Source organism: Oncorhynchus nerka, linkage group LG20, assembly GCF_034236695.1.
Source record: "Oncorhynchus nerka isolate Pitt River linkage group LG20, Oner_Uvic_2.0, whole genome shotgun sequence".
Classification (NCBI taxonomy): Eukaryota; Metazoa; Chordata; class Actinopteri; order Salmoniformes; family Salmonidae; genus Oncorhynchus; species Oncorhynchus nerka.
Window position 1 is genome coordinate 12,911,122 of NC_088415.1, and position 23,347 is coordinate 12,934,468.

At 43.0% G+C, this 23,347-nt stretch overlaps 1 protein-coding gene and 1 long non-coding RNA gene across 2 annotated transcripts; one reads left to right on the forward strand and one right to left on the reverse strand.

Moving 5' to 3' along the window:
- Positions 1–3,853: 3,853 nt before the first annotated feature.
- LOC135563144 (uncharacterized) lies at positions 3,854–6,818 on the reverse strand. The gene is made up of 2 exons (XR_010460299.1): positions 5,921–6,818; positions 3,854–5,227 (listed from the first exon to the last, which is right to left on the reverse strand). It is a non-coding gene; the product is annotated as an uncharacterized LOC135563144 (long non-coding RNA).
- Positions 6,819–7,724: 906 nt separating this feature from the next.
- LOC115101959 (short transient receptor potential channel 4-associated protein-like) lies at positions 7,725–23,346 on the forward strand. The gene is made up of 19 exons (XM_029621420.2): positions 7,725–7,877; positions 8,403–8,531; positions 8,693–8,809; positions 8,910–8,967; positions 9,067–9,122; positions 9,413–9,541; positions 9,787–9,988; positions 10,818–11,006; positions 14,871–15,013; positions 15,415–15,543; positions 15,650–15,708; positions 15,846–15,947; positions 16,052–16,135; positions 16,227–16,317; positions 16,428–16,568; positions 16,712–16,823; positions 18,890–19,002; positions 19,219–19,425; positions 21,664–23,346. Exons 1-19 carry the CDS (start codon positions 7,761–7,763, stop codon positions 21,799–21,801), a joined length of 2,316 nt encoding a protein of 771 aa, XP_029477280.1. The 5' UTR covers positions 7,725–7,760; the 3' UTR covers positions 21,802–23,346.
- The last annotated feature ends 1 nt before the right edge of the window (position 23,347 follows it).

The window sequence follows — 23,347 nt, forward strand, 5'->3', positions numbered from 1 at the left end:
GTTGTAGAGTGCTCAACATTACATTGCCAAGCAGCTGAGGGCCATCTTTGCTTGGATTCATGAACAGAATAAATGTTTAGATCCTGGAGGCAGACTTTGCTAGACTTAACAGAAAGTAGTTTGAACGTGAGATATACAGCCTTATGAAAGTGATCCTGTATCATCAATAAACAGACTATATGGTTGGTTTTGTTGAAGTACACTACCTTGAAAACAATTAAGGAACTGTGAGGTATAAGAATTAGTCTGTTTGATTTATGTGTTTCCTGTCCTGAACATTAACACCTTTTAGCTGTTGTTTGTTCTCTTCCGCACCACAGTCTTGACTTTGGCACAGGAAATGGTCAAGGTGCAGTGGAAAGCACAATGGTGTGGCAGAGACAGAAAGTTGAGGTTGTGGTAAAGAGCATCTCAAAGTTATGCCAAATATTATGGTATAAAACACTGACATGTTCTTGTGAGGTTTCATCAACCGAAACAATGCACTGTAGTGTGTGTGTGTATATATATATATATATAATGTTAATATCGAGTTTCGTGATGTTTTTGGGTGGGTGGAAATGTATTTGTTATTTTGTTGAACTATTCTACATTAAAATGTTGCATTTAGTGAAATATGGGGAAATTATTTTGTTGATATGCTGGTTTTTCACAAATGAGAGAATGAATAACCAAACGCATAAACGCATAAATAACCAAATACATTTCACACATGAAGTGCCAAGTATTTGGCGTACCTTTATTTACGACTGTATCTTGTCTTGTATCGCCACCTGCTGGGGGAAATGCGTAGGTCGTCAGGTTGGCGGAGACGTCAGTGACACACGCGCCAAGCCCATTCAATTTACCTCCCCGTTAACCGTTTAGTGTGTTGTTGTTGCTCTTGTTAATAATTGAATCAGTGTATTTAGCTGTTATCCAATACCCCGGTTCTTAATGCTTAGGTTGCTGCGCACTATTCGTTTGTGCGTAATTCATGTCTTTACATAAATCAAATCAAATGTATTTATATAGCCCTTCGTACATCAGCTGATATCTCAAAGTGCTGTACAGAAACCCAGCCTAAAACCCCAAACAGCAAGCAATGCAGGTGTAGAAGCACATTTGATCAACAATGCAAAAGGACAACAGTTTTACAGAGCTGGAGATGCCTTCAGGTGCCTTCAGAAAGTATTCACGCCGCTTGACTTTTACACGCTGCTTGACTTTTACACGCTGCTTGACTTTTACACGCTGCTTGACTTTTACACACCGCTTGACTTTTACATGCCGCTTGACTTTTACACACCGCTTGACTTTTACACGCCGCTTGACTTTTACACACCGCTTGACTTTTACACACCGCTTGACTTTTACACACCGCTTGACTTTTACACACCGCTTGACTTTTACACACCGCTTGACTTTTACACACCGCTTGACTTTTACACACCGCTTGACTTTTACACACCGCTTGACTTTTACACGCCGCTTGACTTTTACACACCGCTTGACTTTTACACACCGCTTGACTTTTACACGCTGCTTGACTTTTACACACCGCTTTACACGCCGCTTGACTTTTACACACCGCTTGACTTTTACACACCGCTTGACTTTTACACGCTGCTTGACTTTTACACGCTGCTTGACTTTTACACACCGCTTGACTTTTACACGCTGCTTGACTTTTACACACCGCTTGACTTTTACACACCGCTTGACTTGACTTTTACACACCGCTTGACTTTTACACGCCGCTTGACTTTTACACACCGCTTTACACACCGCTTGACTTTTACACACCGCTTGACTTTTACACACCGCTTTACACACCGCTTGACTTTTACACACCGCTTGACTTTCCACATGTTACAGCCTGAATTTAACATTTATTACATTGAGATTTTGTGTCACTGGCCTGCACACAATACCCCAATGTCAAAGTGGAATTGTGTTTTTAGACATTTTTTACAAATGAATTACATATGACAAACTGAAATGTCTTGAGACAATAAGTACTAAACCTCTTTGTTGTGGAAAGCCTAAATAAGTAAAGGAGTAAATATTTTATTAAGTCAAATAATGCCTTGATCACACCTACAGTATATTTGCGCAAAATGTGTGGAACAAAAATTTCAACATTCACCTTCTGCTACCATTTCGTTCAAGCCATCTATGCATACAATTCGGTGCATATGTTGGAAGATAAAAAGAAACGGAATAGACCTAAGCAGAAGGAATAGACCTAAGCATAGGCAAAATCCTAGAGGAAAATCTGGTTCCGTCTGCTTTCCAACAGACACTGGGAGACAAATTCACCTTTCAGCAGGACAGTAACCTAAAACATAAAAAATACACGAGTTGCTTACCAAGACTGCATTAAATGTTCTTGAGTGGCTTAGTTACAGTTTTGACTTAAATCAGCTTGTAAATCTATGGCAAAGCTTGAAAATTGCTATCTAGCAATAGTCAACAACCAACTTGACAGAGCATGAAGACTTTTTTAAAGAATAATGTGCTAATATTGTACAATCCAGGTGTTCAAAGCTCTTAGAGACTTACCCAGAAAGACTCACAGCTGTCATCGCTGCCAAATGTGATTCTAAAATGTATTGACTCAGGGTGTGAATAATTATGTAAATCAAATATTTCTGTATTTCATTTTTAATAAATGTGCAAACATTTCTATACACATAATTCCACTTTGACATTATGGGGTATTGTTTGTAGGCCAGTGACAAAATCTAAATTTGATCAATTTTAAATTCAGGCTGTAACACAACAAAAATGTAGAAAAAGTCTTGAGGTGTGAATCCTCTCTGAAGGCCACTGTAATATTACTAATCTACCTCTCTTTGTTTCCTCATATCTTTCAGAACATGAAAGTTGTTAACCCCTTTCCATCTTGCATGGATTTTTCTGTGCCTGATGTTGGGCTTAATTTTTCAGTGCCTCTGTTGGAAAAAAACGATCATGTGTGGGTGTGTGCACACACCAATCAGCGTGCTGAATTTGCCATCATGTTGTAAAGAGCCTGGCCACTCTGATGGAACTCATTCTGCCACTGAGTCATCACTTAACAACTACACGTGGATCACGTAAATCAAGTGCTGTTTGCATGTGAAAATGTCACAGGATGCATTTGCTCCATTGTCAACATGTTTTGTTGGTGGCCCTGTCTTTGACGGTATTCACAATCTAGGAGTATGGCTCATCACAAGCTCCACAAACCCTGCTGGCTGCTTGCCCACTTCAACATGCCATCACCACGCTTCCTCCGTTCCTGAAACGTTTGGCTTTAAAGTGGCATACCAGTCTGATTTTCACCTCAATTAACACCAGATTTACTTAACAAACGGCACATCTCAATAGGTGGTCCAGGTAAGTCATGACATAGCAAAAGTGTGTGTGTAAGTTACTATCATCAGCCAAATAGATGATTCCAACGGCATTGTCTTCAACTAGCTAACTAATCCTTCTTTTAAGATGCTGAAAAGCTGCTGCATACCGTTTTGTTTGAACAATAGTAGGAGAAAAGACCAGCAAATTAAGTTTTACCAACTGCCCAAGGACCAGATTAGACAAACCTTATGGTTTCAGGCCATTACGCCGCTATGATGATGGAAAGCTGTGGGCTCCAGTTACTTCATACATGAACTTGTTTGCATTTAACTAGCTACGTGTATTGCATAAAGCTTGCTTGTTAGCTTGTAGTAAGGACTAGTGAGCTGTATCCGTCCAAATAACAGCTATTATATTCTCCTGCATTTGTAGAAAAATAAACTTGAATTCAATAGAATCAAATAGGAAGAGTATAGTACAGAAATGAACGCGTATCAGAATAAAAACGTCAATAATAAAAAAAAATAAGTAGGTTTTGATATCGCCATAGGCTACTTTATTTGGTAGGGTTGTCTCCGTAAAGTTGAAAGGACATGTAGGCAATCCGGCAAGAATATACTTTTCTACATACCTCGACCTTTCAAGGGCAAGCAAAGACTAAATAGTTACGTGACATATCAAAGTCAAGCGAATTAGTGCTTTTGAGGCACAGTCGATAGCGCGCCGGACCTCGGGCTCGAACGTCGAGGGTTCGAGACCTGCTCCCTGCTGTTTCATTACAGTATATTCTATCAAATAGGCCTCACATAGCAAATTAGCAGTTAAATTCAACACACACAAAAAAACACTTCCACTACAAACTGCAGTTGCTACATCAATTTTTGGACTTATAAATGAATGATAATCAATAAAATTGTATTCATCACATGCAGCGATTAAATGCTTTACCGGGAAATGCTTACGAGTCCTTTCCCAACAATGCAGAGTAAAAAAGTAAGAGAACTTAGCTAAATAAATAAAAATGAAATATTAACATAATAAAACAGCAATAACAAGGCTAAATACAAGGAGTACCAGTACCGAGGCACGGACTCTACAAGGTGTCGAAAGCGTTCCACAGGGATGCTGGCCCATGTTGACTCCAATACTTCACACAGTTGTGTCAAGTTGGCTGGATGTCCTTTGGGTGGTGGACCATTCTTGATACACACTGGAAACTGTTGAGTGTAAAAAACACAGCAGCGGTGCAGTTTTTGACACAACCGGGTGTGCCTGGCACCTACAACCATGGCACAGTGCTGCTGTTGTCTCGTTCAAAATCCATGTCTCAATTGTATCAAGGCTTAAAAATCATTCTTAAACCTGTCTCCCCATCATCTACACTGATTGAAGAATACAACAAGTGTAGACCTTACCGTGAAATGCTTACATACAAGCCCTTATCCAACAGTGCAGTTTTAAGAAGAGTTGAGAAAATATTTACCAAATAAACTAAACTAAAAAATAATAAAAAGTAACACAATAACATAACAATAACGAGGCTATATACAGGGGGTACCGGTACCAAGTCAGTGTACTGGGGTACATGTTAGAGGTCATTTGTACATGTAGGTAGGGGGGAAGTGACTATGCATAGATAATAAACAGCGAGTAGCAGCAGTGTACAAAACAAATGGAGGCCGACCGGGGGTCAATGTAATAGTCTGGTGGCCATTTGATTAATTGTTCAGCAGTCTTATGGCTTGGGGGTAGAAGCTGTTAAGGAGCTTTTTGGTCCTAGACTTGGTGCTCTGGTACTGCTTGCTGTGGGTCACTGGAGTCTTTGACAATTTTATGGGCTTTCCTCTGACACCGCCCAGTATATACACTTCCTTTCAAAGGTTTGGGGTCACTTAGAAATGTCCTTAAAAAAAAGAAGAAAATCACATTTTTTTGTCCATTAAAATAACATTAAATTGATCAGAAATACAGTGTAGACATTGTTAATGTTGTAAATGACTATTGTAGCTGGAAACGGCTGATTTGTAATGGAATATCTACATAGGTGTACAGAGGCCCATTATCAGCAACCATCACTCCTGTGTTCCAATGGCACATTGTGTTAGCTAATCCAAGTTTATCATTTTAAAAGGCTAATTGATCATTAGAAAACCGTGTTGCAGTTATGTTAGCACAGCTGAAAACTGTTGTTCTGATTAAAGAAGCAATACAACTGGCCTTCTTTAGACTAGTTGAGTATCTGGAGCATCAGCATTTGTGGGTTCGATTACAGGCTCAAAATGGCCAGAAACAAATAACTTGTGGAAGACTACCCGTAACGTTTGACCCAAGTTAAACATTTTAAAGGCAATGCTACAAAATACGAATTGAGTGTATGTAAACTTCTAACCCAGTGGGAATGCGATGAAAGAAATAAAAGCTTAAATAAATCATTCTCTCTACTGTTATTCTGACATTTCACATTCTTAAAATAAAGTGGTATCCTAACTGACCTAGGACAGGGAATTTTTACTAGGATTAAATGTCAAGAATTGTGAAAAACTGAGTTTAAATGTACTTGGCTAAGATGTATGTAAACTTCCGACTTCTACTGTACCTCTTCCTTTGGTTCTTCCCGTAGACCACTCCCCTGTTCCAAAGCAGTTTCCGGTCCTTGGCTTGGACGGGATGGTTGATAGCTGGAAGGTACAGTTGATCCATCCCCGCTTTGAGCCCCGGTGGGCTTGCCGGTGGGCTTTGGTGGGGGAAACTCCACCACATAATCTTTAAGATAACCAGGTGGTTATCGGCTTGTTTGTTGCCTGATTCTGGTGGTTGAAGATGAAGCCTTCTTTGGTGCTTTAGGATTAGCACCTGGCTCTTTTCTCTGTTACAAATCAAATCAAATTTTATTTGTCACATACACATGGTTAGCAGATGTAGCGAAATGCTTGTGCTTCTAGTTCTGACAATGCAGTAATAACCAACGAGTAATCTAACCTAACAATTCACAACAACTACCTTATACACACAAGCGTAAAGGGATGAAGAATATGTACATAAAGATATTTGAATGAGTGATGGTAACTCTACAACATAGCGTGACCGTTAACGCTCCATTACTGCAGTCATTATTAATAAAGTTTGATGGTTTTGAAGAAATCTAAAAGTCTCTCCTTTGATTAGAATAATTACCACGACAATTGTCAGCATTTCTGGTATTGTTACAAAATGGATTTGTCCCAAATGGTTCAGTTGGTAGCACTTGGTGCTTGCAAGGCCAGTGTTATAGGTTCGATTCCCTCCGCGACCAGTACGGGGAAAAGTTATAAAATGTATGTGCTCAACTGTAAGTCGCTCTGGATAAGAGCACGTATTAAATTACTAACATTTTTTTTTTAAATGTATCTAGCCTGCTAATGTTGATATGCTCGCTATGTTTACCACTACTATTGATAAAATGGGTTAACATACAAAAACACTTCAGTGTTTGAAATAGCTTTTGTCCAGTTACATTAAATAATATATTCTACCAATCTTCTGCTTACTTTTTACTACAAGTTGGGGATTGAAAAATGTGTGTCCAATAATGTAGCTACGTGTGGTTAATGTTGAAGCAAGTCCACATCTCAGTGCTAGAGGCGTCACTACAGACCCTGGTTCGATTCCAGGCTGTATCACAACAAGCCATGATTAGGAGTACCATAGGGAGGTGCACAATTGGCCCAGCGCCATCCAGGTTAGGGTTTGGCCAGGGTAGGCCTTCATAGTAGTGGGCAGAGAGGACAGGATAAGCAAAGCAGTGAAACATGTGTATTTTGAGACTATGTAGCCAGGGATAAAACGCAAACAAAGCGTTCACTGCCCACCCGCCCTGCTTCGGTGGGTCATTGTCTTTCAAAACATTACATGCGTTCTAAAATAAATCACATGCAGGTCTCGCACTCAATGCCTTTGTTGAGTTTAGGCCACTCACACAGCTCACTAAACTAACCCAGTATAACACTCACACTCACTAACCACACATCATAAACTAACCCAAATTATTACTTCACTATAGGTGTACTTATTTATAACAATAACTATTGCAATAACTAGCTGCTACCACTACTAAACTACCACTGGGCTACAGTCATTTGGCTATTTCACTACCAATGCATTCACTATTTACTTCCACTGTAACTATTCCACTAACGGCCACTATCCCACTACAACAAATAATACTAGTACTTGTACTACTAAATTAGTCTCCATTTTTCAACACTAGACTCTAGCGATTTAAAACGTTTAAACTTCTTCCACCTACCATAAAAATACGCCACCCACAACATTTTTCTTGAATAATTACGATTTCTAGTTAGACAATAATTGTAGTTGCTATAGCGCACCATTAGGTGGTCTGTGAGAACTCCGTCGACGGTCCGTAACTTCCTGTTTAGACAAGCGAAAGAGGAAGTATGGCGACAACAGAGCGACTCGGGCCCTCTCGGACCCGAAGAAATAGTAATAAAAACATACTTACAAGGATCAGACATGGACAAATTAGTGGCGGGGGACTTAGTCGAGGCACAGAGGTAAAATACACATTTATAAATCCTTTCTAAAAGCTGAAATTGTAAGGGTTTGGGACGGAGAAAACCTAGCTAGCTAGGTTGATAGCTAGCTACGTCTACGCGGAACGGAGCGCTGTGCAAACGGCTAGCTAATGTAGTGGAAGTGTATGTAGGTAGTTTTTTTATTAGCTAGCTAACAAGTTAATATGCTAGCTATTACGTTATCTACTTCACTAAGATGGATGGCTTCCTTGTAGCGGACTAAACTCCACTCCATGGTGAATGAAGTAAAATAAACTTCCATCACCATGTCCGCTAGCTTCCTTGCTGATCACTGGAAAAGTTGTCACAGCAACCCCTCCAGGCTACAGCTATCACATTTTAAACATCAACTGGTATAGCCCCTCAAATTAGGGCAATGACTCGTGTGTGTGTGTATATCTTGTCTGTTTAATATACACTCAGAGGGGGATCACTTATTTATGTACTGCATTTCCCTATCCTTGACATTTTCTTGTTCCTATGGTGTTCCCTCCTTGTCCTCAGATGTCTGAGGCCCTACTTCAAGAGAGGGACCATCAGGCCAAGTGGCATGGGATTCCAGTGATGCTGCAGAGACTGTATGACAGCAGTCACCTCAACAGTGACCTCTCCCAGATCCACTCCATTATCAAGGTGCAATAATTACTCTTCCCTGACCTCGTTGGCGTTGTAATGCCCCTCTTTACAGGTGACTGTTTCAGGTTTGTTTTCCTCGTGGTAGCTGTGATGGTGATTGTTGCTGAGCTGACAGATGTTGTTGATGACGTGTTTGTGTTCTCTCTATGGTGTGGTAGGAAGTGGCATCTTTTCTCTCCATGGAGGCAATGTCGTTTGTGACAGAGGAGAGGAGAACAGCACAGGAGTCCACCTCTCCCAACACATACACCTTTGACCTCTTTGGCGGCGTTGATGTGAGTTTCCAACATGTTGGAACAAAGGCATATAGAGCCGACGGTCTTGTCAGTGACCATATTTGCTATGTCAGGGTTTTAATTTCTCCTTTGTCCTCAGTTACTAGTGGAGATTCTGATGAGACCCACCCTGACCACGCAGACCAATTTACCGAAAAGTAAACCATATTACATTCCTTTGTCATAGTTTTGCAAATGTGAGGAACCACATTTTTTTATGCCTTCAATATATATTCTAACATATGTTCTCATTACAGTGAGTGATGACCTCGTCAAGGATTGTTTAAGTGTTCTGTACAATTGTTGTATATGTGTAAGTATCAATGCCTTAGATAGAGTGTTTGAATGCATGTAAGAAATACAGAAATCCTCCCCGTATGATGCCAAACGCTGTATCATATGAAAGTTACATATCATGAAAACTTGATTGCTGACATGCAAAACATTTTGGGACTATGTCAACAATGGATTAATGAAACAAATACCAAAATATTGTTTTTGGGTTCAGTTTTCCTTTAACACTGTCTGACAGAGGATGGCGTCCACCCTCTTTCCTTTCTTTTAGTCGGGGAAGGTTAATCATGAGCTTTCCCTCACTTTCAGATGGAAGGAGTCACTAAAAGTCTGGCATCACGAGATGACTTTGTCATGTTTTTGTTTACGCTCATGTCAAACAAGAAGACATTTTTGCAAACTGCCACATTGATTGAGGACATTCTTGGGGTCAGGAAGGTAAGGATGCATACTATCACTATGTCAGTCCTTACATATTTGCAGTTACCACTGGTCATGGCCAAAAGATTCACGAAAACATTAGAGTTGTTCCATGCCATTTCAGCAAGCCATGACACCCACCATTTTAGATGAAATGGTTTCTGTAGTTAGAAACAGATAAGAAGCATTCCAGAATAATTTTTCCTTTGCCAGTTTGAAGTGGAATGACCCTAATAACTTGTACCTTCATGTTTATGCTCCAGGAGATGATCCAGCTGGAGGGGATCCCCAACCTGCCCAGTCTGGTCCAGAGCTTCAACCAGCAGCAGCTGGCCAACTTCTGCCGCATCCTGTCAGTCACCATCACTGAGCCGGACCTGGGCAATGATGACAAGCACACGCTGCTGGCTAAAAACGCCCAGCAGAAGACCAACCTCTGCCCTTCCCACTCTGAAGTCAACCAGGGTAAGACAGCTCTCACCATCAGACCAGGGAGAGAGAATGGAAGGTATAATATATAATGATGCTTCATATGACTAGCATTTAATGAAGAAAATCCTTGCAAATGACCTGTCCCTCTATTGCTCAGTGATGAATGAGATTAAAAAATGATGGATTTGTACTCCTCAATGTTTCCTTAGAACTCAGTTAAAGGGGCAACCTCCAGTAGTTACATCCATTTTTGGACTTAATGGTTAATGATCTATACCTATTGATTATTTGAGAATATAACTTATAAATGCCTCATAAGCTTAGTTGAACTGTCGTACCTTATCAGAACCCAAAATATAAGATTGTTTTACTCCGATGTTTGTAAACTAAGTATAATTTTGATATCTTGGATGGTCAGTCCTTGCATCCATAGCTCTGTTTATGAATTTTAGAGTGGTTGCATTTCTCCTGCCCCATGTTGCAGCTTTTTAGTGAAACAGCGACACTTTCTTATTGATTTGACTGCTGATTGCCACTTTAAAGGGAAACAGTAAATTGATAATGAAATAATCTGTTCTCTCTCTGTGCGCAGGGGTTAAAGTTCTCAGTCACTTTTTTGGGGGGGAAATTATTATTTTGTCTTAAAGAAACACCGAAGATCACACTTGAACGTACACAACTAGATGAACATATATAGTTTCAAATACCTGCCCTTTGTTTTGACAAACAAATCAGTCCTAAAAAACAAGCTGTGATGCCCTCCGTTGAGTTTGTAAATCACGATGTGGCACGCGAGTTGAGATGGACTTAAGTTTCAGTCATTCATGGGATTTGTTTTTGATTGAACACCTGTGTGCATCAGTGGCCCTGCTGAACATCCCGGGCTTCATTGAGCGGCTGTGTAAGCTGGCTACCAGGAAGGTGTCTGAGGCCTCGGGGGCATCCAGCCTGCTGCTGGAGCTTCAGGACTGGTACACCTTGCTGGACAACGCCCTGGTGCTGGACACTCTTATGCAGATGGCCACAGAGGACGCCGAGCAGAGCAGCACAGGTCAGACCAGTAGATAATACATGCCCACACGCCACGCTCCGGTCATCTGAGATATGCTGACGGTATAACAGACCGCTGTTCACTGTTTTCTTACATCAGTAATACGGTTCAGAATGTGACCCACTTTACAGTCATGTGTGATGTCATAATCTTCAGGGATGTGAACTCGTCACTTTTGGCCATTTTGATTTCAAAGTGAATGTGTAGATCTGTTTAAAAAAAAAAAAAAAAAAAATCTGACAAAGTGCCGAGTATCACCCATTGGGCTATAAAAGAAATGAGCAAGCAGATCTTCTCCCTGTGTGATCACTAAATAATGGTGTCATAAACTCTTCTTTCTGCTACCGCACGGCAAGCATTATCGGAGCCCCACGTCTAGGACCAAAAGGCTACTTAACAGCTTCTACTCCCAAGCCATAAGACTGCTGAACAATTAATCAAGTGGCCACCAGACTATTTACCTTTGTTTTTACACTGCTGCTACTCTCTGTTTATTATCTATCCATAGTTACTTCACCCCTACCTACATGTACAAATTACCTAAACTAACCTGTACCCCCACACATTGACTCGGTACCGGCACCCCTGAATATAGCCTCGTTATTTTATTTTATTGTTTTTTATTTTTTTACTGTAGTTTATTTAGTAAATATTTTCTTAACTCTATTTATTGAACTACATTGTTGGTTAGGGTCTTGTAAGTATAGATGTAATGGAAAGGTCTACTACACCTGTTGTATTCAGCAGTACACTGTAAGGTCTACTACACCTGTTGTATTCAGCAGTACACTGTAAGGTCTACTACACCTGTTGTATTCAGCAGTACACTGTAAGGTCTACTACACCTGTTGTATTCAGCAGTACACTGTAAGGTCTACTACACCTGTTGTATTCAGCAGTACACTGTAAGGTCTACTACACCTGTTGTATTCAGCAGTACACTAAGGTCTACTACACCTGTTGTATTCAGCAGTACACTGTAAGGTCTACTACACCTGTTGTATTCAGCAGTACACTGTAAGGTCTACTACACCTGTTGTATTCAGCAGTACACTGTAAGGTCTACTACACCTGTTGTATTCAGCAGTACACTAAGGTCTACTACACCTGTTGTATTCAGCAGTACACTGTAAGGTCTACTACACCTGTTGTATTCAGCAGTACACTGTAAGGTCTACTACACCTGTTGTATTCAGCAGTACACTGTAAGGTCTACTACACCTGTTGTATTCAGCAGTACACTGTAAGGTCTACTACACCTGTTGTATTCAGCAGTACACTAAGGTCTACTACACCTGTTGTATTCAGCAGTACACTGTAAGGCCTACTACACCAGTTGTATTCAGCAGTACACTGTAAGGTCTACTACACCTGTTGTATTCAGCAGTACACTGTAAGGTCTACTACACCTGTTGTATTCAGCAGTACACTAAGGTCTACTACACCTGTTGTATTCAGCAGTACACTGTAAGGTCTACTACACCTGTTGTATTCAGCAGTACACTGTAAGGTCTACTACACCTGTTGTATTCAGCAGTACACTGTAAGGTCTACTACACCTGTTGTATTCAGCAGTACACTGTAAGGTCTACTACACCTGTTGTATTCAGCAGTACACTGTAAGGTCTACTACACCTGTTGTATTCAGCAGTACACTGTAAGGTCTACTACACCTGTTGTATTCAGCAGTACACTGTAAGGTCTACTACACCTGTTGTATTCAGCAGTACACTGTAAGGTCTACTACACCTGTTGTATTCAGCAGTACACTGTAAGGTCTACTACACCTGTTGTATTCAGCAGTACACTAAGGTCTACTACACCTGTTGTATTCAGCAGTACACTGTAAGGTCTACTACACCTGTTGTATTCAGCAGTACACTAAGGTCTACTACACCTGTTGTATTCAGCAGTACACTAAGGTCTACTACACCTGTTGTATTCAGCAGTACACTAAGGTCTACTACACCTGTTGTATTCGGCGCATGTGACAAATAACATTTGATTTGATATGTTTCTCATATTGAAATTAATGACTGAGCACAAATCAAAATCAAATTGTATTAGTCACATGCACCTAATACAACAGGTGTAGACCTTACAGTGAAATGCTTACTTAGGAGCCCCTAACCAAAAATGCAGTTTCCAAAAATACGGATAAGAATAAGAGATAAATGTAACAGAATGCATCCCTACGCGTTATACAAATAACTCGGAGTTCAGAGTGATGTCAGCTATGTCATATCAGAATGAGTTTTGGGTTTGAGCAGCCAGCCACATCCCCTAACCAGGCATTATCCTACTCAGCTGTGGACAAACAGCATCATCCCCTAACCAGGCATTATCCTACTCAGCTGTGGACAGACAGCATCATCCCCTAACTAGCCATTATCCTACTCAGCTGTGGGCAGACAGCATCATCCCCTAACCAGACATTATCCTACTCAGCTGTGGACAGACAGCATCATCCCCTAACCAGGCATTATCCTACTCAGCTGTGGACAAACAGCATCATCCCCTAACTAGGCATTATCCTACTCAGCTGTGGGCAGACAGCATCATCCCCTAACCAGACATTATCCTACTCAGCTGTGGGCAGACAGCATCATCCCCTAACCAGACATTATCCTACTCAGCTGTGGACAGACAGCATCATCCCCTAACCAGCCATTATCCTACTCAGCTGTGGGCAGCTGTGGGGACAGACAGCATCATCCCCTAACCAGCCAGCTGTGGGCAGACAGCATCATCCTACTCAGCTGTGGACAGACAGCATCATCCCCTAACCAGGCATTATCCTACTCAGCTGTGGGCAAACAGCATCATCCCCTAACCAGGCATTATCCTACTCAGCTGTGGGCAGACAGCATCATCCCCTAACCAGGCATTATCCTACTCAGCTGTGGACAGACAGCATCATCCCCTAACCAGGCATTATCCTACTCAGCTGTGGACAGACAGCATCATCCCCTAACCAGCCATTATCCTACTCAGCTGTGGACAGACAGCATCATCCCCTAACCAGGCATTATCCTACTCAGCTGTGGGCAGACAGCATCATCCCCTAACCAGGCATTATCCTACTCAGCTGTGGACAGACAGCATCATCCCCTAACCAGGCATTATCCTACTCAGCTGTGGACAGACAGCATCATCCCCTAACCAGCCATTATCCTACTCAGCTGTGGACAGACAGCATCATCCCCTAACCAGCCATTATCCTACTCAGCTGTGGACAGACAGCATCATCCCCTAACCAGCCATTATCCTACTCATCTGTTCTTTCTGCTCATCTCCCATCAGTTTTCAAATGTTATTTAGCCATGATGGTGGTCTGGTTTTTCTGTTACATTTTTTAAATTATTGGAGCGGCTCACAGCGCGAGCGTAGTGAATACATATATGTTTTAATAGCTTCTGTAAGAACAAGCAGGGCAGTCTGACTAGGCTCAGTGCCATAGAGGAAAACAGAGCACAGACAGTCATTCTCGTGCCTTTACATCACTGAAAACCAAACCTCCGGAACTACCTTCTCCCCTTTTCTACCTCAAATTGTCGCTCATTTTATATTTCTAAACTACTCGAGGGCTACTCAAACAACCTTGTTTGATCATGTTACCTGGATAGCTAACGAATAACAAGCTACATTGGCTTAGGACTGCATAATTTATTAGCAGTGTCACGATACTACTCTATCGTGATATTTGGCCTGGTGTGTCACATTGTTAGTCAAAATATTGTTATTGTGATGACTCGGAAAATAGGCATCTTACAACTTTTCTTGGATTTAACTGAATTTTTTTGTCACCTTTTTTGGGCCCCTCACCAGTTATCATCCCTGAATCTTAATGTGTTTCTTTCTCAGAGTCGCCAGACGAGAGCTCTCTGGTCACCAGTCCTCTCAGGCACAGTCTGCCCCAGTCCATGAAGATCGTCCATGAGATCATGTACAAGGTGGAGGTTCTCTATGTGCTCTGTGTGCTCCTCATAGGACGCCAGAGGAACCAGGTGAGACAGATAGCTGGACTTGCTTCAATCAGTAACTGAGATTGTAAAGTTTTTCCACTGTGCCTCTGCATTCCTTGCCTTTTGTGGTTTTAGGTTGGTTGTCTGTTAAGTCCTTTGTGACATCTGCTGATGTAAAGTTAGGCAGTAAGTCCTGGGGGGGTGGTGTATGGCCAATATACCACAGCTAAGGGCTGTTCTTATGCAGGATGCAACGGGGAGTGCCTGGATACAGCATTTAGCCGTGGTATATTGGCCATATACCACAAACCCCTGGGGTGCCTTATTGCTATTATGAACTGGTTACTAATGGAATTAGACCAATAAAAATAACCTGTCTTGTCATACCTGTGTTATACGGTCTGGGCTCTATAGAATGTAAAGATATGGTTCCTTGTGAACAGGTTCACAGAATGCTTGCAGAGTTCAAACTGATTCCAGGTCTCAACAACCTGTTTGACAAGCTGATCTGGAGAAAGCAGACGTCCACCCACGTCCTCCACGGCCAGAACCAGAACTGTGACTGCAGCCCGGTAAGATGACCTCTCTGCTCTGGGAATGAGCTCAATGGCACTGTAACACTAAGCACCTCTATTGCAGCCCTCACTGGTTCATCCTCTCTCGATCTCACTCACACAGGAGATCTCCTTTAAAATCCATTTTCTACGACTACTCCAGAGCTTCAGCGACCATCATGAGTGAGTTCAGTACAGACAGTATGATTTAAACTGTATTTCTGTGGAATTAGACATATGGTCTGGTACTGAGTTTGGTACCATCATGTTCAGTGACTCTGTCATTTGGATCATGTCTGTTCTTTCCTCCTCCCTCTCAGGAACAAGTATCTCCTCTTGAATGCTCAGGAGCTGAATGAGCTCAGTGCCATCTCTCTGAAGGCCAACATCCCTGAGGTGGAGGCTCTCGTCAACACGGACAGGTTGGGCTGTTAGTTAGGCAGGGGTACAGGGATGGACGACATTTTGTGTTTCTGAATTTGACAAATCCTCCATTGCGTTGGATATTTTCTCTCTATAAATATAGAAATCTAATCTGTGATGGTAAAAAGGGCCTCCTGACACGGCTACTTTCAGTCATGAAGAAAGAACCGGCCGAATCCTCATTCAGGTGAGTGTGTGTTGACTCCAGGAGTTAATTAGGGAAACGTCATCAGGTATAGAAAGAGGAAGACGAGGGTTAAACCCCTGTCTGTCTGTAGGTTCTGGCAGGCGAGGGCGGTGGAGAGCTTCCTGAGAGGATCCACCTCCTACGCTGACCAGGTGTTCTTGCTCAAGAGAGGCCTGCTGGAGGTACGGAGGCTGTTGCCAAGCCAGCGAAGCCACACACACCTATGATAGAACCGCCTTCAAGTCTTCATTTAAAACCTCCTATTAAATCCCTGTCCTCTCTGTCCTTCCAGCACATCCTGTTCTGCATCATAGACAGCGGCTGTAAGTCCAGGGATGTGCTGCAGAGTTACTTTGACCTGCTGGGGGAACTCATGAAGTTCAACATCGACTCCTTCAAGAGGTTCAACAAATACGTCAACACAGAGGAGAAGGTAGGACACTGCCCAGGGGAGAGGCACTTCAAAAGAATGAGGATCAGACCGATGGAAAGGGAGTGCAGTCTACTTTCTAGCTTAACCCTAGACATCACTTCCTTTTAATACATGTTTGGTTTCATTTCTGCTTCCTGTGTTAGTTCCAGACGTTCATGACGCAGATCAACAGCTCTCTGGTGGACTCCAACATGCTGGTGCGCTGTATCATCCTGTCCCTGGACCGCTTCGAGAGCCAGACTGACGATGTGAGAGGTAGGTCCATAGAAAATAGTCCTGGGCCCAGCGGTGAACACGTTTGTGGCTGTAGAAACGTGTTAATCCTCAAGAGTCGACTGACACACCGGTGCGTCAATCTAAGTGGTGGTCTCCGTTTTGCTCTACGGCCCCCACCAGTGTCTGGATTCATCTGAAGCCGGTACCATCAATGTGCCAACTTCTGTTTGTAGCGTCCGAATCGTTTGGGTTACAAACTAACTCACAAACACTATGGTGTTCTCCGTTTTGCTCTATGCTCCGGGACTTGTCTGAAGGTAACCAGTTTAAAAACATTGATGGAAGTATGAAGGTCGTTTAGTGGCAACCTAAAAAAAAAAAGTTAAATATGTGTAAAATAATTATATACACACACACACACGTAGGGATGGTGCCAGGTTTCCTCCAGATGTGACGCTTGTCATTCAGACCAAATAGTTAAATCTTGGTTTCATCAGACCGGAGAATCTTAGGTGACTTTTGGCAAACTCCAAGCGGGCTGTCATGTGCCATTTCACGGAGGAGTGGCTTCCCTCTGGCCACTTACCATAAAGGCCTGATTGGTAGAGTGCTCCAAAGATGGTTGTTCTTCTGGAAGGTTGTCCCATTTCCACACCTCACTGACCAAGGCCCTTCTCCCCCGATTGCTCAGTTTGGCCGGGCAACCAGCTCTAGGAAGAGTCTTGGTGGTTCCAAACTTCTTCCATTGTGTTCTTGGGGACCTTCAATGCTGCAGAAATGTTTTGCTACCCTTCCCCAGATCTGTGCCTCGACACAATCCTGTCTCAGAGCTCTACGGACAATTCCTTCCACCTCATGGCTTGGTTTTTGCTCTGACTTGTACTGTCAACTGTGGGCCCTTATATAGACAGGTGTGTGTCTTTCCAAATCATGTCCAATCAATTGAATTTACCACAGGTGGACTCCAATCAAGTTGTAGAAACATCTCAAGGATGATCAATGGAAACAGGATGCACCTGAGCTCCATTTCTAGTCTCATAGCAAAGGGTCTGAATACTTATGTAAATAATGTATTTCTTTTTTTAGTTTTTTGGGTATAAATATTTTTTTATCCATTTTAGAATAACGCTGTAACATAACAAAATGTGGAATATGTTATATATATTTTCCACGTTGTTACGTTACAGCCTTATTCTAAAATGGATTAAAAATATATCCTCAGCAATCTACACACAATACCCAATAATGACATCACAATACCCCATAATGACATCACAATACCCCATAATGACATCACAATACCCCATAATGACAAAGGGAAAACAGGTTTAGAAATGTTAGCCATTTTTTTTGCTGAAAATCAAAATGCTCAGGATATAATATCCTGAGCTTATCTCCTAGATATAGGACAGACACGTCAAAACCTTGTTACTTATGATTTTATTTTTGGACTTTTTTCTGGTTGTTGCCATCTTATGAATGTGTTATTCAATGTGTTTCTAAAGGCCAAAATGCATATTTTATTAAATCATTCTAAATCCAATAGCTAAATGATCCATAGAATGAACACCTTAAAACAATTCCATGTATCAGCTTTAGAACCCCCACAACAGCATTGACTTTTAAGAATTTACCAGGCAGTCATTGTAAATATGAATCTGTTCTTTATTTGACCAGCCTGGTAAAATAAAGGTAAAATGAAAGTAAGCCCACTTGAAGCATCAGGAGGCTTTGAAGTAGTGAAATATTCCCACTGGGCACAGACATCAGTTCAACGTCCAGTTTTGATTTACATTTGGTTGAGTTGTCAACTAATGTGAGTTCAACAAAACATGACACCATGTCATTGGCTTTAGGTTCAAAGATGGTTAAAAATAGGACTAGTTTCCCCATGTTGAATCAATTTCATATACATTTTTTTCAGGTTAAAGTGACGTGGAAACAACATTGATTCAACCAGTGGGTTATGTCTACTCTTGGTGTTTGTAGAAATCCACCTCTGACTCCTCCATGTCTCTGTCTGTCTGTCTCTCTGTCTCGCTGTCTGTCTCTGTCTCTCTCTATTTGTGTGTCTCTGTCTCTCTTTGTCTGTGTCTGCCCTGTAGTTGTGGAAGTGCTGTCAGAGTGCAGTCTGTTGTCCTACATGGTCCGCGTGGAGAATAGACTAACCATCCTCTTCAGGCTCGTCAACATCATCAACGTGCAGACGCTCACACAGGCAAGGAACCCCCCTATCCCATCGTCTGTTGTCGGGTGTACAGTAATGCTAATGACTGTCATGGCATTGCATCCTCCTTCTAGCGATCGTAGACTTTACATTCCTCCATTTCTTGTTTCTCATATTGAGACATACACTTGTCTGGATCATCTACATGTTAACAGACTGTGATCCTTTCCCTTCTGTTTGATGGTGGCTGTACCCTACCAATGTTAGGAGAATGTGAGCTGTCTGAACACCAGCCTGGTGGTATTGATGCTGGCCAGGAGACGGGGTAAGCTGTCCTTCTACCTCAACGCCCTGAGAGAGAAGGAGTACACAGAGAAATACCCCGGCTGCCTGCTCAACAACTTCCACAACCTGCTGTGCTTTTGGCAGCGCCACTACCTCAACAAGGACAAGGACAGCACCTGTCTGGAGAACGTGAGTGTCCTCCCCAATGCGCTCACACACACACACACACACCGACCGTTGTTCCTTGAATGCTGCCTACTCTATGGTGGTAATTCTGTATTAGGTTACCTGTAAACTAAACCATGTTCTGTTCTATTGTGGTTGACTGACTTACTGTTGTATTTCTCTCTTTGGGTTAAATGAGGAAACACATTTCTGTTCAATGCATTCAGTTGTGCAACTGACTAGATATCCCCTTTCCCTGTCTATATCATTCTCTCTCTCTCTCCTATCACTCTCTCTCTCTCTATCTCTCTCTCCTATCACTCTCTCCTACCATTCTCTCCCTTCATACCATTCTCTCTCTTTCCTACCATTCTCTCCCCTCGTACCATTCTCTCCCCTCGTACCATTCTCTCCCCTCGTACCATTCTCTCTCTCCCCGTACCATTCTCTCTCTCTCTCCTTACCATTGTCTCTCTCTCTCCCCTCGTACCATTGTCTCTCTCTCTCTCTCCCCGTACCATTGTCTCTCTCTCTCCCCTCGTACCATTGTCTCTCTCTCTCCCCTCGTACCATTCTCTCCCCTCGTACCATTCTCTCCCCTCGTACCATTCTCTCTCCCCTCGTACCATTCTCTCTCCCTCCGTACCATTGTCTCTCTCTCTCCCCTCGTACCATTGTCTCTCTCTCTCCCCTCGTACCATTGTCTCTCTCTCTCTCCCTCGTACCATTCTCTCTCTCTCTCTCCCTCGTACCATTGTCTCTCTCTCTCTCTCCCCTCGTACCATTGTCTCTCTCTCTCTCCCCTCGTACCATTGTCTCTCTCTCTCCCCCTCGTACCATTGTCTCTCTCTCTCTCCCCTCTCCGTTCTCTCTCTCTCTCCCCTCGTACCATTGTCTCTCTCTCTCCCCTCGTACGTTGTCTCTCTCTCTCCCTCGTTACGTTGTCTCTCTCTCCCTCCCTCGTACCATTGTCTCTCTCTCTCCCCCTCGTACCATTGTCTCTCTCTCCCTCCCCTCGTATTGTCTCTCTCTCCCTCCCCTCCCATTGTCTCTCTCTCTCCCCTCGTACCATTGTCTCTCTCTCTCCCCTCGTACCATTGTCTCTCTCTCCCCTCGTACCATTGTCTCTCTCTCTCCCCCTCGTACCATTGTCTCTCTCTCTCCCTCGTACCATTGTCTCTCTCTCTCCCCTCGTACCATTGTGTCTCTCTCCTCCCCTCGTACCATTGTCTCTCTCTCTCTCCCCTCGTACCATTGTCTCTCTCTCTCTCCCCTCGTACCATTGTCTCTCTCTCTCTCCCCTCGTACCATTGTCTCTCTCTCTCTCCCTCGTACCATTCTCTCTCTCTCTCTCCCTCGTACCATTCTCTCTCTCTCTCCCCCTCGTACCATTCTCTCTCTCTCTCTCCCCTCGTACCATTCTCTCTCTCTCTCTCCCTCGTACCATTCTCTCTCTCTCCCTCCTCGTCCATTCTCTCTCTCTCCCCTCGTACCATTCTCTCTCTCTCCCCTCGTACCATTCTCTCTCTCTCTCCCCTCGTACCATTGTCTCTCTCTCTCTCCCCTCGTACCGTTCTCTCTCTCTCTCCCCTCGTACCGTTGTCTCTCTCTCTCTCCCTCCGTTCCGTTGTCTCTCTCTCTCCCTCCGTACCGTTGTCTCTCTCTCTCCCTCCGTACCGTTGTCTCTCTCTCTCCCCTCGTAACGTTGTCTCTCTCTCTCCCCTCGTACCGTTGTCTCTCTCTCTCCCCTCGTACCATTGTCTCTCTCTCCCCCCTCGTACCATTGTCTCTCTCTCCCTCCCCTCGTACCATTGTCTCTCTCTCTCCCCTCGTACCATTGTCTCTCTCTCTCCCCTCGTACCATTGTCTCTCTCTCTCCCCTCGTACCATTGTCTCTCTCTCTCCCCTCGTACCATTGTCTCTCTCTCTCTCCCCTCGTACCATTGTCTCTCTCTCTCTCCCCTCGTACCATTGTCTCTCTCTCTCTCCCTCGTACCATTGTCTCTCTCTCTCTCCCCTCGTACCATTGTCTCTCTCTCTCTCCCCTCGTACCATTGTCTCTCTCTCTCTCCCCTCGTACCATTGTCTCTCTCTCTCTCCCCTCGTACCATTGTCTCTCTCTCTCTCCCCTCGTACCATTGTCTCTCTCTCTCCCCTCGTACCATTGTCTCTCTCTTTCCTACCATTCTCTCTCTCTCTCTCCCCTCGTACCATTGTCTCTCTCTTTCCTACCATTCTCTCTCTCTCTCCAATCTGCAACAGAGCTCCTGTATCCTCTTCACCTATTGGAAGGAGACCGTGTCGGTTCTGTTGGACTCAGACCGGACTTCACTATGTGCCATAGCCAGCTACATCGACGAGGCCTACATGGATCTGGGAAGAGACTTTCTGGAAGTTTAGTCCCTGGGAAGCCGTCTCTGGAAAAGGGAAAAGATGGGGGGATGGAAAGAAGAGAGAAAAGAGGAGAGGCAATGTCTCAATCACCTGAAGACTGAACAGATCTGAGCGCTCACTTCTTCACATAGATGTTATTCAGGGATCCATCGGTGTACAGAATGACTGTGTGCACAGTTTTGGGCATGTGTATGTATTTTTGCATTTGTGTGTGTGTGTGGATATGCTTTAGTGGGTGTGTGAGTATTGGCTGTAGGAGTGGATGCGTATGCTTGTGTCGTGTGTGTGTGTCTAGCAGTGGAGGCTGGGGAGAGGAGTTATAGGAGGACGAGCTCATTGTAGTGGCTGGAATGGAATAAATGGGTTGGGTTAAACGTGGTTTCCGTATGTTTGTGTTTGATACTGGTCCATTTATTCCATTCCAGACATTACAATGAGCCTGTCCTCCTATAGCTCCTCCCACCAGCCTCATCTGGTGCATAGCTGTGTTGGGGTGTGTCACATGCTGGAGTTTCCATTCTGTTTTATCTGTGGGGGAAAACAGTCAGCCAATCAGCAGCCTTTCACTAACAGAAGGGAGATTTCTCGTACCCGGTTGTCACTAGTTACCACGGCCACAAAGTCATAACCCCCTGCCTATTTCTCTAATTTCTATTCTTAAAATGGAATTTCAAACCTAACTTTAACCACACTGCTAACCTTATGTCTAATCTTAAATTAGGACTAAAATGCTCATTTGTGTTTATATTAATTACGTTATAGCCCATGTAGTCTTTGTGGCTGTGATAACTAGTGGAAACCTTCCTACCCTCTGGCAAAACAAACGACGGTCCAACTTCATATTGAGTGGTACCAAAACCCTGCATTTACATGGTAATTACACTGGCAGATATAGTGGGTACATATACACGGTTAGTACTTACAACTGGTATACCTGTTTGGATGCTAGTGTAATAGTCAAACACGAAGGAGATGTTTTAACACAATCCATTTTGAATTTGTTTGCAGATATAAAGCATGTTAAATACATTTTGTTGTGCAGTCAACAGTCAAGTACACCAACACGGAAAAGAACATTACTCTGTATCTAACGGTATCTAATTACTATGACAAAATGTTTTAGCCACATTTAATACAAGTGGGACCAAAACGTTGATATTTAAGGGACAAGCAATTGTTTTATTTTGGTGGTCTAAAAAGGGACTCTATATTTGAAGAAATGATCCATGTAAATGATAAAGTATTTAGGCGAAGGACAAGGTCGATACAAGGCTCTGGAACATGGACTCGCCAGAAGCATGAATGTCTTGTGTCCGACAACACAGAGGAGACCTGACTGGCCATCCTAAAATAACGTTAGGAAAGATGCTTAACTTATGGCACGAGGATACGAGACTCCCTGTTTCAGAATGTGTATCTGTATGTGACACTGGGCTTATGTCTGAGCTCTTCTCAGAAAGTGAGTGAGAGTATGTGTGTGTTCATCTAATACACAGGTAAGTATCTGTAACTTCACTTTGTCAAGCGAATGAGATAAATAATAGAACACCAC